The 17,125-nt window shown below is 53.1% G+C and overlaps 5 protein-coding genes across 5 annotated transcripts; 3 read left to right on the forward strand and 2 right to left on the reverse strand.

Annotated features, from left to right (window-relative positions):
• Nucleotides 1-796: 796 nt before the first annotated feature.
• On the forward strand, nucleotides 797-2,245 carry CMQ_5504 (casein kinase 2; the record flags this gene model as incomplete). Its single annotated transcript, XM_014313091.1, has 6 exons — nucleotides 797-869; nucleotides 956-997; nucleotides 1,122-1,300; nucleotides 1,368-1,562; nucleotides 1,624-2,049; nucleotides 2,132-2,245. The coding sequence occupies 6 exons, from the start codon at nucleotides 797-799 to the stop codon at nucleotides 2,243-2,245; spliced, it is 1,029 nt and encodes a 342-aa protein (XP_014168566.1).
• Nucleotides 2,246-3,034: 789 nt separating this feature from the next.
• Nucleotides 3,035-5,455, reverse strand: CMQ_5781 (uncharacterized protein; the record flags this gene model as incomplete). Its single annotated transcript, XM_014313368.1, has 1 exon — nucleotides 3,035-5,455. One exon carries the CDS (start codon nucleotides 5,453-5,455, stop codon nucleotides 3,035-3,037), a length of 2,421 nt encoding a protein of 806 aa, XP_014168843.1.
• A 567-nt stretch (nucleotides 5,456-6,022) lies between these two features.
• On the forward strand, nucleotides 6,023-7,291 carry CMQ_5531 (autophagy protein; the record flags this gene model as incomplete). The annotated part of the gene is made up of 1 exon (XM_014313118.1): nucleotides 6,023-7,291. One exon carries the CDS (start codon nucleotides 6,023-6,025, stop codon nucleotides 7,289-7,291), a length of 1,269 nt encoding a protein of 422 aa, XP_014168593.1.
• A 620-nt stretch (nucleotides 7,292-7,911) lies between these two features.
• Nucleotides 7,912-9,834, reverse strand: CMQ_5622 (inosine-5 -monophosphate dehydrogenase imd2; the record flags this gene model as incomplete). The annotated part of the gene is made up of 3 exons (XM_014313209.1): nucleotides 7,912-8,104; nucleotides 8,164-9,109; nucleotides 9,339-9,834. 3 exons carry the CDS (start codon nucleotides 9,832-9,834, stop codon nucleotides 7,912-7,914), a joined length of 1,635 nt encoding a protein of 544 aa, XP_014168684.1.
• A 1,407-nt stretch (nucleotides 9,835-11,241) lies between these two features.
• CMQ_5553 (Ras GTPase activating) lies at nucleotides 11,242-16,542 on the forward strand (the record flags this gene model as incomplete). The annotated part of the gene is made up of 3 exons (XM_014313140.1): nucleotides 11,242-11,518; nucleotides 11,576-16,097; nucleotides 16,152-16,542. 3 exons carry the CDS (start codon nucleotides 11,242-11,244, stop codon nucleotides 16,540-16,542), a joined length of 5,190 nt encoding a protein of 1,729 aa, XP_014168615.1.
• Between the last annotated feature and the right edge of the window lie 583 nt (nucleotides 16,543-17,125).

Consider the following 17,125-nt stretch of genomic DNA (forward strand, 5'->3'; position numbering starts at 1 on the left):
GTCTCGCCCGAGCCTCTGCTGCACACATGATGAGAACACTTGTATCGTCATCCTTAGCCTGAAATCCTGCGGTCAATGCAGCCGGACAACTTGTTGTCGCTGGTGGCAATGTCCCACCTAAAAAGGAGCATGTTGAGACACCTAATCTTCTCTCTGAACATTGTGCAGCCAAAAGGCGAATTGGGACGTTTTGCGGACTCTCATTTACCAGTGCATCTGCTAATTGTTCTGATGCGCCAGATCCTGACTTTCGTGCTCTTTGCACTTGGCTTTCCTCAATTTTATGTATTTGTGCGGTTTAAGATACCCCTTGACAATGTAGCAACTTATGATGAACCGTATTCCTGTTTTAAGACGTAAATTGAATTGAATAGCATGCGTTACCGTCGCCAATATAAGATACCCCTATACTTGCATGTATTGGATATCGTTATAGTGAGGTGTCAGCCCTACTAAAGCGGGCGGTCATACCAAAATAATCTGCGCCTTTGCCCCTCCTACACTTTCACCTCCTCCTTACCTCTCGGGTGTCTGTTTGCGTCTTCGCAGTCGTCGTATTCTTTTGCTTGAAAGAGCGAGGGGCATACGGGGAGCTTGGAAGAAAAAATATCCAACCCAAACATCCTAGTGACGGGGAACCTTCTCTCTCGTGACAAAACACGTCGAAAAGTACAACAACGCGCAGCCAATTTGCCAACCATACAGCCGACGACTCTATTCTGCTCTGCCGAGTTGCAGCGTCGGTTACACATACTTCCACTCGTGAATACCGGTGGACGTCGGGAGAATCGCAAAGATGGCGCGTGTATATGCGGATGTCAATCAGAACATGCCACGTTCCTACTGGGACTATGACAGTGTCAATATCAGTGAGCGCTGCCTTGGATGAGCGGTGGCGTATTTTCTTTGCGGCTTCCAAAGGCGCATCAATCTGACCATCTGTCTTTTCTAATAGGCTGGGGCGTTCTGGAGAACTACGAGGTCGTCAGGAAGATCGGTACGTCGTCGAGGGAGAGAACACGAAGAGCCATATCAACCAAGCTCCGGCTTTGCGCGCAAGTTGCGCTGGGATAACATAACAAGACGGAACGAGCTAACATTGTCTCCCTGTGCCCCATTAGGCCGTGGAAAGTACTCTGAAGTATTTGAGGGCATCAACGTCGTCAACTACCAGAAGTGCGTCATCAAGGTGCTGAAGCCTGTTAAGAAGAAGAAGATCAAGCGCGAGATCAAGATCCTGCAAAACTTGTCTGGGGGTCCCAACATTGTCGCGCTGCTGGACGTTGTGCGCGACTCGCAGGTACGACACGATTTTTGATCTCCATATCGTGTAGCTGTCCAGAAATAAGCCTAACCCCTTGCCATAGAGCAAGACACCGTCGCTCGTCTTTGAGTGCGTCAACAATACGGATTTTCGGTCGCTCTATCCCAAGTTTACCGATATTGATGTGCGCTTCTACATTTTGGAGCTGCTAAAGGCGCTGGACTTTTGCCACAGCAAGGGCATCATGCATCGCGACGTGAAGCCACACAACGTCATGATCGACCACGAGAACAGAAAGGTGAGCTCCCGGTCGCTGTTCTCGTATCTCCATCTCCATTGTTCCCTCTCTTTCTGACGAGAACAAGCTGCGCCTAATCGACTGGGGCCTGGCCGAGTTTTACCACCAAGGCACCGAATACAATGTGCGTGTCGCGTCGCGTTATTTCAAGGGACCCGAGCTGCTGGTCGACTTTCAGGAGTATGACTACAGCCTCGACATGTGGAGCCTGGGCGCCATGTTCGCGTCCATGATCTTCCGCAAGGAGCCCTTCTTTCACGGAAATTCCAACTCGGACCAGCTCGTCAAGATCGCCAAGGTACTCGGCACCGACGATCTGTTTGACTACCTGGACAAGTACGAGATTGAGCTTGACGCGCAATACGACGACATCCTCGGCCGCTTCCAGAAGAAGCCTTGGCACAGCTTTGTCAACGTGGAGAACCAGCGATTTGTCAGCAATGATGCAATCGACTTTCTTGACAAGCTGCTGCGTTACGACCATGCTGTACGTGTTTGTTTGTTTGTTTTTTTCGCATATCCACGTACAGTCCTGTTCCAACCCTCGTTCTAACCTCTCGCTTTTATAGGAGCGGCTGACTGCTCAAGAAGCAATGGTACACCCCTACTTTGATCCAGTCCGGGAAGAGGGTACGAGGCAACGGTTGCTTCTGAACCCGCCCACGATTGCAGCGCAGTCTTGAGACGGCCTCGATGCGGTAAAGTAACAATTCCAAACTGTCACTACATCCCACTACACTTCGCGGCCGAACAGGCTTGCCAGCTCTGAGCCTGTTCTGCGCTCTCGGACTCGATATATGTCTCAATATAATATCGCCGTTATGGACACTTCACTCTGAGCGGAACAGTACTATGTATGTACTTGTTAGCTGTAGCAGCTCTGGCTAAGGCGGATGCATCATTCTGAGCATTGAGAGGGAGGTTGGGTCAAACAAAAAGCGGGAAGCCCGATTAATAATCCATAGGCATCGGCGGTTTCTTTAGCTTGTCTACTTGTTGCAATTGGGGGCTCTCATTTCATCTCGGCGAGGATGCCTGACCATCTTGTTGCTTTACACTGTCTCCCTTTCATTTTCTGACGCCATCGTTTGTTTTTCTGTTTGGGTACTACGTGTCTGTACGAATCTATGTAGCTGTCACTCCGGATTACCATCATCTTTGCTTTTAGCTTCTTTACATTGACACGAACTTATTTTGGCACTTGGGTTATCTTCAAGTTCTCCCGCTATTCTGTAATCTGCGTGCGGCTCAAATGAGGCATCGATTGGTTGCGTATTACAACGGTTCAACAACAAAGCAACGGCGTTATCGATGTTGGGAGGTTTTGAGAAAATTCCAGCCTTGGAACCCATATTTTCTTCCTTTTTAGACGGTACGTTTTTTGTCAATGGTTGGTTGATTGCTATTCATGCCGAAAGTCTACATATCTTATTGTTGCTATCTCTGCTCTTGTGTCAAGTTGTATATGGCGACTACAAGCACTGGAAACAAAAATCTCGGCCACATTTAAAGCCATCCTGTCCACAGCGTCGTATAGTGCCACCCGGCGTCTGGATGGGCGACCCAGCAGGGCTACCGGTCTCGACAACTCGGAGGCCTTGCCTGCTCAACAACGGCGACGAAAAGGATGTTGACATGAGCCGTGAGGACTTGTCATTGCTCTTCCTAATTCGCTTCGCCGTGTACGCTCTCCTGACCACAGCTCGGTTTGTTTCTGACGACGGTCTTCTGGTTGGGGTGTGAATGCTTTTAAGGCGAATGATTTTTTTAGGGGTGAAGGTATCGTGCCCCAAAGACAGCTCATCCTCATCGGCCGAGTCATCGGACACGAGCGAAATAATGCTGCTGCGGTGACTTCCCGGATTGGTCGGCTGGGCTGCCATCCCTTTCCGTCGTGGTGTGCTTAGGACAAACGCTTGATTTTCTTCCACAGAAGCAGTCGATGGCGCTTTTTCGTCTGTCCTGTCAGGAGGCCGCTCAATGTCAATACTAACACTGGGCTCTTGGACGGCAGGCGCATCCTCCTCCATCTTGTCTGGCTCGCTTGCTGGGGTAGTCAATACGGCCGTGTCAGGATCAGGCCGGTCCATCTCCAGTGCGTCTATGAACACAGGTGAGGTATTTTCCATCGCCACACCATCTTTCTCTTCCTCTTGGGGTAGTGGTTTCTCCTCAGATACTGGTTGCTCTTCGCACACTGGTTGCTCTCCGGGCACTGGTTGCTCTTCGAATACTGGTTCCTCCTCGGATACTAGCTTCTCTTCAGATACCATCTTCTCTTCAGACACTGGTTTCGCTTCAGATACAGGCTTCCCTTTTGGTGGTGGGCCCCGTGTTCTGAGGCCTTCATTCTCGTCGTCAGAGAAAGCATAGGAAGGGTCCACAGTGTTCCTGGTGAATATCTCAGAAGTTCCCACAGCCTTCTCTTTAACATCAACCGCATTTGCAACACTATCTGGCGGCTTATTCTCATCCGTTTCCGCTTCCGGGATATCGACCTCCTTGAGCAGAGTAGGAAAGCCATCAATCTCTAAACAGTCGCTAGGGAAAAATAGAGCTGCCTCAGAAGATGTATGCTTTCTCGCAATAAGCTCTATCACCAATGCAGGTCTGATGATTGTGCCTTTGGAGGCATTCTCCTTCGTCTCTGTCTCTCGGCTGGTCTTTTCTGTTTTTGAAGAATATTTCCGTGGGGTCCGTCTTCGCAGTTGTTGCTCTGTGTCAAAAGCGATTTTCTTGCCGTCCCTCAACTTTGAAGCAGATACCAGGACGGCGTTCAGCTTCACATCCGTACCAACTCCTTTAGTTGTACGAGTCTTTTTGCCTTCTGGGGGTAATGCGTGTGTGGCTGTTTCCGAATCCTCAGGATGAAGATGCAGGGGTAGCTCGGCAGCCGACGTCCGCAAGTCTGACTGCTTGTTGTTACCAGAATTATGCTGGCTGGCAGGAGATGTTTGGCTTAAAGTTCCTGGATGGCTGTCATTGATGCCGAGAATAAGGTCGTCGTCGTCACTTCCATCTCTAGAGGCTGCAGTAAGAGATGCTGGAAGCGCCTTACGAACAATGCCACGGCCCGGGATATTTTGAATTCGCCCATAGTAAGGTAATGATAGCCCAATGCTTCGCGAACGGGAAAACGCTTCTTCGGGGAGATCAGGAACACTCCAGGCTGAGTCGACATGGTTATGGTGGAACCCTGGAGGGCCCGAGGCCCCGAAGCCTCCATAGAGATTTCCAAAGGAAGGCAGTTGGCTATTGAGCCCATAACTGGGAGGCGACAGAGAAGACAGGCCCAGACGCCCATTTCGATCTTGTCCCTGCGCCGGCCAAGTTATGGCCCGGCTTGGCATCACAGCACTCAAAGTTTTAGGCCCGGTGGCAACGCCGCGCAAGATCCGCTCCTCGTCCTGTTCCTCTTCGTCATTCTCCTTGTCCTTACTGCTAAACAGAGAGCCAATGTTTGAATCTTGTGCGTTGGGAAGCGAAGCAATGTGTCCGTTGTCCACCTCGATTTCGTCCGTATAGAAGTTGATCTCGTCGCCCGTATCCCCGAAATCCTTCCCATATTTTTCAAAAAGTGATTCGAACGCAGACTTGAGTTTGTTGTCGGCGGCGGCTCGTGACATCTCTAGCCGGTAATTTGGATCTTGCTTGACGGCGAACTCTTCAGGGTCCATGGAGATTTCGTCCTCATCCTCGTCGCCCAGCGCAAACGGGTCGTTCGGTGCTGAGGCAAGCCTTGCGCGCTTTTTCGGCGGTTCCATAATGCTGGCCCCATTTGCGGTGGCGAGTGGTTGCAAGCTGAGACTGAGGCGAGCGTAGGCGCATTTGCTCGAGTACGGAGTATAGCAGTCAATACTCGCGAAAGTCGTGTGAAGATTTAGTGGGGCCATTGCTCCCTCTGCAGACGCGAAGTCATGTGATTCATCATGTGGCCAATAAAGGACGTCAGTGGGGGACCTGCAAGTCAGAGCAGGCGACCAACGACAACAGCTTTCTCATGCGACTTTGAGTAAAGTCATATAAAATACAACGCCAGCGATTTCGGTCTTTACGGCGAATCATGCAGCGCATTTCGAGTTGATTCACGACTGCTAAATATGTATTGCCAAAAATGCCGAACGCCTCTGAAGCTAGACAGCTCCTTGGAGAATCTAAACCCTGCAGCGTATGATCTACTTGTCGGTACGTTGTTTCTAAACAAGAGTTTACGGGACCTGACATAAAGCGGGCGCCTTCAATGCTTTTCTTTGTCTTTGTAACTGACTTGTGCCTCTGCACCAGCCACGGCATCACAGTCCCCTGGCCGACGGCGACCTTCCGCGCAACTTGCGAACTCTCCCGATGCTGATAGGCGGGCTCTTTACGACCAAGTTTCCAGAAATGCCGGTCCGTCTACCTTCAAACGCCATAGTGGCGGCGGCTTTCGCGGCGAAGCTTCCGCACGAGACAACTCTGCAATGTCCTTTGTTCTTCTGTCCGACTCCGCAGTAGTTCCACCAGAGGCACGAGGGCTGCCAGATTCAGCCGGTATGCCAGCAGGAACCGGGCGGTCTGGTGTATCGTTTGCCGATGGTACCGGCACCGCCACCGAAGATGCCAATTATATGAGGAGTATGGAGCGGATCACTAGGCTCTTCGAAATATTGTCAGCACGCTCCGATATAGACCATCCAGTGTGTGTCGAGTGTACGGAATTGCTGGTCGAGGGCCTGCAGCAGCGTCTAGACGCAGCGACACGTGAGCGTGATGCCTTCGTCGGCTTTCTCAAGAAGACACAGGCGGATGCGCCGAACGAAGAAGAATTGCAGTTGCAAGCAGAGGCGTTGGAAAAGGCCAAACAGCAAGAAGCCGACGCCATGGCCGAGCTGCTGCAGCTAGAGAAAGAAAAGGCGAAGCTGGATGAAGAGGTGCGAATGCTCGAAACAGACTCAAAAGAGCTCGACCGGGATGAAGAGCAGTTCTGGCGCGAACGAAATGCATTTGCCACCAAGTTGGCCGACTTCCAAAATGAGCGCGACAGCATCAACGCCAAGTACGACCATGACGCCCGGCTGCTTGAAAGCCTGCAGCGCTCCAACGTGTACAACGACACGTTTTGCATCAGCCACGACGGCACGTTTGCCACGATCAACGGCCTGCGCCTCGGCCGACTGTCATCACGGCCGGTCGACTGGCCTGAGATCAACGCTGCCTGGGGCCATGCCCTGCTGCTTCTGGTCACGGTGGCCGACAAGTTGAACTACCGCTTCGAGAACTACGAGCCGCTCCCGATGGGCTCGACGTCACGCATCATCCGCTACGACCAGCCGTTGCCAACCTCCAGCAGGCTAAACGGACCCGGCAGTGGTGCAGCAGGAGCCATTGCTCAGCGGATGAGTGCGCCGCCACCAGCACCCAAGAAACACGTGCTTGAGCTGTATTCATCAGGTGACATGCCGCTTGGCCTCACTTTCATGCACCGGCGCTTCGACAACGCCATGGTTGCCTTCCTGGAACTGGTCCGCCAGCTGGGTGCTTTTGTGCACCAGCAGACCTTGGCAGAAGGAATCCACACGCTGAGCTTGCCATACCGCATCGAAGGTGACAAGATCGACGATGTGAGCATCAAGCTGGGAATCGCGCAGGACGACGGTTGGACAAAGGCGTGCAAGTTGACGCTGACGTGCTGCAAGTTTCTCTTGGCTCACGCAAGCAACGTAAACTCGGTGTCCCCACGGAACCCATAGCCGCGTTCTTTAGCAGCATGTATTGGCCATGATTTTAGTTCTGCTTTTCATTATTAACAGGTGTATATAGACTAGGAGTGTACGGGAGGCTTATATGGCGCTCATGACATTTGCTTTGGGACGAACGGTAATGAAGGGAGCCGAACTTGAGTTTAGGATACTGCCTTTTGGAGTTTCATGTCGCATGCAAGCTAGGTATATTTTATCTGCTCAATGCTACTTTCTGCAGAATTGGAAATGACCATCCGTTGGCTCTGTAAGCTTACTATATGTACATATCAGGCAGCCGTGAGCATCACGAGCATCAGGAAATCACTTGCAGTTCGGACATCAGCCTCGTTTCTCATAACCGTAAGTCTCTTTAGCGCCGTTTTGCATTCAAGCTGGTATCATGGCAGCGGTGCTTTCTATAATTCCCTGCGGCCAGACCACCGATATGTCACCGCCTTTTTTTTTAAGGTCCTATCAAACGCCCAACTCCTCAGTGCATCTTTGGCACTAAACTTTGCTAGCACATTGAACTAGCATGACTAGGGAGGATTCTTCTTCGCCAGCCTCAGCTGTCAGGAAACCCCGAAAACCCGCGTACTTGGAATTTCCAACAAGACGGACTTGTGCTTTCATGCATACAGCTTCTTCTCGTACGACTCCATGTTGACGTTGCCTTCCAGTTGGGCGCTAGCCGTGCGAATCTCGAAGCGAACAGTGCCGTTGGCCACACCATCGTGGAGCTTCTGGAGGCTCTGGATGCCGCAGTCCTGCATCGAGTGCTTCAGGCCGGCAGCCAGGTAGGGCAGAAACTTGTTAATCGACCTGAACGACTGTTAGAAACTAATGCACACCTGCTGAATGATCTGTCAGGTAAAACTAACCCTCTGTGTGCAACAGCACCAGACACGCCCTGCGCAACCAGCACGCTGTCGCCCTCCGAGAAGTAGCGAGCAGTGCCAGCATTGCTCTTCTGGCTGTCCTTGCCACCACCACCGGCCTTCTTGTCCTGCATCGCATCTATGCTGCCCATGCCGCGGTAGGCCTTGACGAGCTTGCCCTCGCGGGAGACAAAGGAGGTACCGGGAGACTCGGTGGTGCCGGCAAGAAGACCACCCATCATGACGGTCGATGCGCCAAGAGACAGACCCTTGACAATGTGGCCGACATTCTGGATGCCACCGTCGGCAATGCAGGGCACACCGAAGCGGGCAGCAAACGAGCTGACGCTGTAGACAGACGTAGCCTGGGGGCGGCCGACAGCCATAACCTCCTGGGTGATGCAAGCACTGCCACTGCCCATGCCAATACGTAGACCATCCACGCCAGCAGCAATGAGAGCCGCAGCCTGCTCCCGGGTCACGACGTTTCCGCCAATGACGTCGAGGTTAGGGAACTCCTGCTTGATCCACTTGATCATCTCGATCTGGTACATGCTGTTGCCCTGGCTGCTGTCCAGGATCACAATGTCCAGGCCGGCATCGACCAGCTTCTTCAGACGGAGCTTGTCCTCGGGCCGGGTGCCAATGGCAGCAGAGCAGATGAGCTGCTTGGAGTCCGGAAGCTTAGAAGCAAGCGGGAAGTGGATGTTCTTGGTCAAGTCAGAGCGAGAGATCATGGACACAAGGTTGCCGTCCTTGTCCACAATCGGCAGCTTGCCCTTCTTGGACTGCGACAGGATCTTGTTGGCCTCGACCAGAGTCACACCCAGCGGGGCGGTGACTAGATCGGTGACCATCACATGAGACACCGACCGACTGGAGTCATCCTCAAACTGGATGTCACGGTTAGTGACAATGCCCAGCAGCTTGGAGCCCAAGCGTCCCGTTTCTGCATTTTCTCCAGTTAGCCGTGCTCTGTTCGGTTTACACATCACTCGCCACGGTGGTTGTTCAAGGTCGATTCATAAATATTTTTCTCCCCAGGACGTTAAGTCTTTGCGGTGGAACGAAAGTTATATGTTTAAGAGAGATAATCATAATCGGTCGAGGAGCGGCACTACCGCTTTGAAAGACACAAAGGCCAGACAGGGGCACTCCAGCAGGATTCAACAACTCACCAGTCACAGGGAAGCCACCAAACCCCCACTTCTCCTTCAGGGCCTTTGCCTCCTCGACAGTAGTATCGCGGCTAATGACGACGGGATCGACAATGAAGCCGTTCTCGTACCGCTTGACCTTGCGAACCATGTCGGCCTGTGCGTCCGGAGAGCAGTTGTGGTGGATGACACCCAGACCGCCCTGGAGAGCCATGTGGATGGCCATCTCATGCTCGGTGACAGTGTCCATGGGCGAAGACACAAACGGCGTCTTCAGCGAGATCCGCTTGGTAACGGGAGAGTCAAGGACGACCTCCGAGGCAGGGAAACCGATGTAGCCAGGAAGCAGCAGGAAGTCGTTGTACGTGAGACCGCCATGGGCCTTAGCGTCCATCAGGTCATCAATGCTGAGGCCATCACGGGCTTCATACTCCTTCAGAAGCTCCTCGGCCTTGGCGAAGTCAAGGAACTTCGAATTTCCGTTGACCACAGACACGGAGCTGTTTGAGAAAGGCATTGTGAATACGGATCAAGTCCTTTGAAGGAATGGTCAGTACTGATCCGCAGCCAATCTCGTCCTCATTGCCCCTCTTCCACGTATGTCAATGTCGGGCTCAGGGCAGTTTGCCATATAAGCATAGAGATCACGGCATACCTTTTATGAGGAGTTTGAGACCACGAAAGACGGAGAGGTGGCGAGTTGAGTTCGAAGACTTCAAGCGAATTTGGACTTTCGACCAGTGGCAGTTTCACGTACCGTTCGATGTTGTCTTCTCCCCATTAAAAGAAAGAAGGAAAAGGGAGAAATTCTTCGTCCCCTCTCTTCCGCAAATTTTTTTTTTATCGCCGCCCACACTTAGCGTGCAAAGAGAGATATTCTGTACTAGTCGGCTGACTAAACTTTGCGATAGCAAGACCTTTTCGTAGTTAGACCAACAGCTGTTTTTTTGCTCCTCGTCTAGACAGACGTGAGTCCATTAAACCTCCAGCTCCATTTTCCTACTCCGTAAAGTGGTCCTTGCTGATCTAGCCTGATCTCTACGCCTTACGACTATGCGTCCACTTTATGTTCCAGAAAAGGCGCCATTAGATCCAGAATCTGGTAGCCAGTCCGGGATCCTTACTCACAGACACAGGGAACGCGTCATTGTAAACGATCCAATCATTGTGCCTTACAACAGCTTGCTGGAGTACGAGTACTCCGTAGAAACGGAGTTTGAGTTACGTCGTACTCCGTAGAGAGCACGGCGAAAGTAAGATATCTCAAGCAATAAGCTTCTCACGTGATGCTGTCACCGCCCACGAGATGCCCCAAAACAACCGTGCGCGTTCTGTCAATCCGCTAGTTGCCGAGGTCAGCCAATAGTGACGTCGTTTGCTCGGTACGCTAGTGTTTTAGGCGTATAGCGGTATTATATTGCGATTGTAAACAAACAATTACTCGATCTCCAGGGCGACAAACCGCCAAATCGAGAAACAGCACCCCTCCATACACTCCTTCCTCCCCAATAGCGGAGTATTATCGTCTGCATTTCTCGTCCAGGCTTACGATCAGACTTTGCCATAAACAAGAAACCTTCCTGGGCGTTGGTATGCAGATTTTGTTTCGTATCCTCCTTCTGTCTGATTAATTTTTTCCTTTGTTTTCTCCGCTGGTAATCCCGACCCGACCGCGCTTGCGCTTCTTACGAGCCGATGGACATCACCGGCACAGTCTTACCATTCCGAATTTACAAAACACAGTAGCCAACGACCACTGGCGCTGGCCTTCCTTTGTTTGTACCCGCCGCTGTCTTCTCATGCATGGAGACCTACTACCCAGAGTGCTGGTTATAGCTTCTGCCGATCCTGCCTTTGTTCCGACTTTTGCGACGCTTGACGGCGTCTTTTGCTGTGGGTTTCTTCTGCTCAGTCACGGTTGAAAATGTACAGACAACACCCGTTGAGACAGTCCCAAACAATCGACTACCCGGTCACTCGACAGCCGTCGACGGCGTCTTCGTCCGCGTCGTCGGGCTACTCGACCACCTCGAACCAAAGCTCCATCGCCAGCAGCATGACCTCCCATGCCAGCGCATACTCAACGCCGAGCCATAAACGCGGTCAAAGCGAGGCTAGTAAACTGACGCTGACGTCTTCCTTCTCCGGCCTCAATATCACATCATCCCCACCCAAGGCGGACCCAGACAACATCTACAACAGTGCGCGGCGTTCCTTGAGGCCGCTGCCTCAGCCCCCAGCTACTAGTTCACCGCCAGTGTCGCCCACAAAGTCTCCAGTGTCGCTCATAAGTACTCCAGGGGCGTCCGCAAAGACCCCAGTGTCGCCCACAAAGAGCCTTATCCGACATGAACGTGGTCTGAGCGTCGACACGGGCAAGTTGGCAAAGTCTTACGAGAATGATCGCTTTGCCGTCGCCGGATCGCCGCAACCTCGCCCCTCACCTCTTCGACCCAGTTCTATGTTCCTTTCCCGATCGGACGCTGTTAACCACGGAGGCAGTGCCGCTGTAGCTCATGCTAATGCTCCCCTGGCTCTACACCACGGCCATTCGGCAATAATACAGGCACCCGATTTCAAAACGCTGGGCAAGTCCTCTACAAATCAGCTGCGCACACTGTCGAAACTCGCCCAGTCCGGCTCGGCCGACGAGTTTGCGCTTACCGCCCCGACACAGGAGGTGGTCGGCTTGCGCGGTCGCAGACGTCTACAGAGAGCCGACGATGCGGCACCAAACAGGCTGGGTCACCGAGGCGGCGCCTATGGCTGGGAGGGCAGGAATTGGATGGATAAGCAGCGGCAGTTCCTCCAAGCCTATGAATACCTTTGTCATATTGGAGAGGCCAAAGAATGGATCGAGGATATCATCCGACGTGCCATTCCTCCTATCGTCGAGCTTGAGGAAGCGCTGCGGGACGGCGTCACACTCGCAGAGGTCGTGGAAGCCTTGAATATCGAGAGACGCTACAAGATTTTCCGACATCAGAAGCTACAGTACCGCCATTCTGACAACATTGCCATTTTCTTTCGCTATCTCGACGAGATTGAGCTTCCCGACTTGTTCCGCTTCGAGTTGATTGATCTGTACGAGAAAAAGAACATACCAAAGGTTATCTACTGCATCCATGCCTTAAGTTGGCTCCTCTTTCGCAAAGGGATTGTCGATTTCCGCATTGGAAACCTGGTTGGACAACTCGAATTCGAACACCATGAACTCGAAGCAATGCAAAGAGGCTTGGACAAGCTGGGAGCTAACATGCCGAGTTTTGGAAGCATTGGTGCCGATTTTGCAGAGGAGCCCCCAGAACCCCCCGAGCCAGTCGAGACAGAAGAAGAAAGAATCGATCGTGAGCTCGGCGAAAATGAGGCGGTCATTTCAGACCTTCAAGCCCAGGCCCGTGGCGCATTGCTACGAATGCAGCTCGGGCAGACAATGCAGCAGCTCTGGGATTCCGAAGACTGGCTAGTCGATCTTCAATCCCGTATTCGCGGCGATTTTTCAAGACAGATATCCGACTACCGTCTGCAGATGAGGAGTTTTGCAACCAACTTGCAGAGTGCTGCACGCGGCTTTCTTACACGCCAACGGCAACAGCAGGAGGAGAATGCCTGGAAAACCACAGAAGGCGACATTCTCGAGCTGCAGAGCCTGATACGCGCCGGCAAGGTCCGCAATGAGATTCGAGACACTCAATATCAGCTGGAAAAAGCATCGGGGCCACTGCGCGAGATCCAAGCCGTTTTCAAGGGCTTTCTGACGCGGCAGAAGGTGCAAGATGCCGACTCCCAGCTGAAACTAGCATCAGGGCCAGTGCGCGATATACAAGCTGTTTTCAAGGGCTACTTGGCACGCCAGAAGGTGCGGGACACTCAATCTCAGCTGGAAACAGCATCCGCACCTGTGCGTGCAGTCCAGGCCGTGTTCAAGGGCTATCTGGCACGACAAAAAATACAGGCTCAGCAGCAAGATGTGGAGGATGCAACGGCTCCGACATCTGCGCTGCAAGCGTCTATTCGGGGTATGCTGTTGAGGAGGCACCTGGCTGAAGAGCAGAAGGCGCTCATGGCCGAGAGCGGTCCTGTCTCGGGATTTCAGGCTGCCGCGAGGGCAATGTTAGTCAGACGCGAGATCGACGAGCAAAAAAGCGCCCTTGAGGGCTTTGCGCCCCAGTGGGAAGAGCTCCAGGCCCTTGCTAGGGGCAAGGCTGTTCGCGACGATGCTCACGCATTGAGAGCAGAGCTTGGTGAGCACACTCCACTGGTGGAAACCCTTCAAGCTTGCATTCGCGCGGCTGCCGTCAGGCGCGATGTTGCCGAGACGCTCGATGCGCTGCAGGTCTGCGAACCCGAGATCATCGACCTGCAGTCGCGGATTTGCGGGATGCTACAGCGTCGACAGGTGGCTGCCGATCTAGAGGCTCTCGACGCGCAGGTTCCAGAGATCATCAGCCTGCAATCTCATGTCAGAGCATTCCTATTCCGTCAAGAGCAGGCTGCCTTTCTCGAGGAGCTCCATACGCATGAGCCGGAGATCGTTTCCCTCCAAGCGTTGGCACGGGCTATGATGCTGCGAAGCGAGGTTGCTCAGCTGTTGGCAGAGCTGGACGAGCACGAAGAGTCCGTGGTAGAGCTGCAGGCTGTTGCCCGAGCATACCTGGTTAGAATCCAGTTTGCCGAGAAGCAGCGCTTCTTCAACGAGAACATGCAGAAGGTGGTCAAGATTCAGAGCTTTGTCCGTGCAAAGCTTCAGGGCGAAGCCTACAAGAGCCTGACGACGGGTAAGAGCCCGCCGGTTGGCGCGGTGAAGAACTTTGTGCATCTGCTCAACGACAGCGACTTTGACTTCAATGAGGAGATCGAGTTTGAGCGCCTGCGCAAGACGGTGGTGCAGCAAGTGCGCCAGAACGAAATGCTGGAGCAGTACATTGATCAGCTCGACATCAAGATCGCCCTCCTCGTAAAGAACAAAATCACGCTAGACGAAGTCGTCCGCCACCAAAGCAACTTTGGCGGCCACGCCGGAACATTTATTGCCAACAGCTCGATGTCGTCGACCAACCAGTTTGATCTCAAGGCCCTCAACAAGAGCTCTCGCAACAAACTCGAATCCTATCAGCAGCTGTTCTTCAACCTGCAGACACAGCCACAGTACTTGGCCCGGCTTTTCCGTCGCATACGCCTGCAGGGAATGCAGGAGAAGGAGTGCAAGCGGGTTGAGCTTCTGATCATGAGCCTCTTCGGGTACGCGCAAAAGCGGAGAGAGGAGTACTACCTGCTCAAGTTGATTGCGCGGTCAATCAGTGAGGAAGTAGAAAGCGCGGCTACCGTCCAGGAGTATCTCCGTGGAAACTTCTTCTGGCAAAAGCTGCTGTCGAACTACACCCGATCGCCGCGTGATCGCCGGTATCTGCGTGACCTTTTGGGGCCCATTATCCGGGACAACATTATCGAAGATCCGGCGCTCGACCTGGAGAGTGATCCAATGCAGATCTACCGCTCCGCCATCAACAACGAGGAACTCCGGACTGGGCAGCCGAGTCTCCGTCCGCGTGAAGTGCCTCGCGAGGTCGCCATCAAGGACCCCGAGACACGCGACCTGTTTATCGACCATCTCCGTGACCTGCGGGAAATCTGCAATCAGTCCCTACTGGCGATCGAGGATTTGCTGCCGCGCCTTCCATACGGCATCCGCTTTGTCTGCCAGCAGATGCTCAACTCCTTCTGCCAGCACTTCAAGCACGAAAGTCCGCAATTCCTCCTTCAGCTTGTTGGGAGCTGGTTCTGGCGTTTCTATCTCCAGCCAGCGGTGACAGCTCCCGAAAATGTCGGCGTGGTCGACAAGCAGCTGAGTCCGCTGCAGAAGCGGAATCTTGCAGAGGTGGCCAAGGTACTGGGTCAGATCGTGTCCGGACGGCCGTTTGGTGGCGAAAACATTCACCTGCAGCCTCTCAACGGGTTTATCGCAGACTCGATCGGCAGGCTGGGCCGCATCACCCAGGCGGTTGTTTCGGTGCCGGACGCTGAGCACACATTCGACATTGACGAGTTCAACGACCTGTACGCGAAGAACCGGCCGACTCTGTACATCAAGATGACGGACATCTTTGCCGTGCACCAGCTTGTGACTACGGAGCTGCCCTCGATGTGCCCGACCAGAGACGATATGCTGCGCGAAATCATGCATGAACTTGGTAGCGCCAAGAACAACGAGAGCGAGATGATGGCGGCCGGCTCATCCGATATCCAGATGATCCTCACGCCAAAGCTGCACGATATCGAAGACCCCGAGGCCGAAGTGAAGGCGTTGTTTATGGAGACCAAGCGCTGCATTCTATATATCATCCGAGTGCAGACGGGCGCAAACCTCCTCGAAATCCTGGTGAAGCCAATCGTGCCGGCCGACGAAGTCAAATGGCAGGCACTTCTACATGAAGACTTTGCCGTCGGCACAAACACCCGAGGCGCGTACTCTGATGCAAACATGGTGGATGTTACTCGCATGACCTACCACGACATGAAGCGCACGGCCTTGGAGAATGTTCTGCGCCTGGAGCAATGGGGACGTATCTCCAAGCAAAACCAGTACCAGGACGTTCTTAACGCGATTGCCCTGGACATCCGGACGAAGAGCCGTCGGCGTGTGCAGCGGCAGCGCGAGCTGGAAGGCGTGCGGCTGACTCTCAGTAATTTGCACGAAAAGGCCACGTATCTGGAGCAGCAGCGCAAGAGCTACGACGACTACATCGAGCAGGCCATGGCGACTCTGCAGAGCAAGAAGGGGTAAGTCGTTCCATGCTGTCTCTGACATGTTAATACCATCCTAACCACAAACAGGAAAAAACGGTTCCTCATGCCGTTCACCAAACAATACAACCATCAGCGAGAGCTGGAGCGCAGCGGACGCGTGCCAAAGTTCGGTTCGTACAAGTACAGCGTTCGGGCACTATCAGACAAGGGTGTTGTCGTCAGCTGGGTTGGGGTTATGGACCGCGACTTTGACCGGATCAACCTGACGATATCGTGCGACGAGGTCGGTGTCTTCTCCATCGAAGCTTCCCGAGGACACGTGCAAATTCCCGGGGCCAGTGCTCTGGTGTCGATTGAGGACCTCCTGCAGGCGCAATTCGAGTCGCATCAGTTTATGAACCTCTTTGAGAATAGGCTGCGTCTCAACGTCAACCTGCTGCTGCATCTGGTCTACAAGAAGTTCTACCGAACACAGTGATGCATTGCGGAGGAAACACAATGGCGCATCGGCATTGCGTTTCGACGCACAGCAAGGAAGCCAAATGAGACACGATCGTACGACGGCAGAGAGCTGGGCTACTTGGAGAACACGGAGAATGGGCTGGGACGGTGGCAGGAGCATAAAGGGTTTATGATTGCGCTGATTTCTTGTCTTTTGTTTTCCCTGTGTCTTTTGGGACGGCGCAGGACTGTTCTGTGCCTCGTTCCGCTTTCTAGGTCGGTTGGAAGCAATCAGCTCAAAGGAACGACGGTTGTTTGATGCACTGCCCGTCTTTATCTTGAGCTACTCTATGTTATCTACGGTAGATCTTGCTGTCTTGCTGCTCCTTTACCCTCTTCCGCGGAAGATGGGGTAGATCGGAGCAAGTGTGGAAACGCTGGAAATGAAGGCTGTTGCGATTTGATCATTTGGTCACTCAAGTCCATGGAGAGTGCAGACCCGTCCTACTTTCCGATTTTGATTTGCGGACCTATGACTTTTGCATATCTTGGCCAAAGAGAGGCCGCTAATGGAAACCTGGGCTTGTTGTGATGCGATTGTAAGATGTCAATGTCAATAT

The sequence above is a fragment of the Grosmannia clavigera genome (genome assembly GCF_000143105.1).
Source record: "Grosmannia clavigera kw1407 unplaced genomic scaffold GCSC_89, whole genome shotgun sequence".
Taxonomy (NCBI): Eukaryota; Fungi; Ascomycota; class Sordariomycetes; order Ophiostomatales; family Ophiostomataceae; genus Leptographium; species Leptographium clavigerum.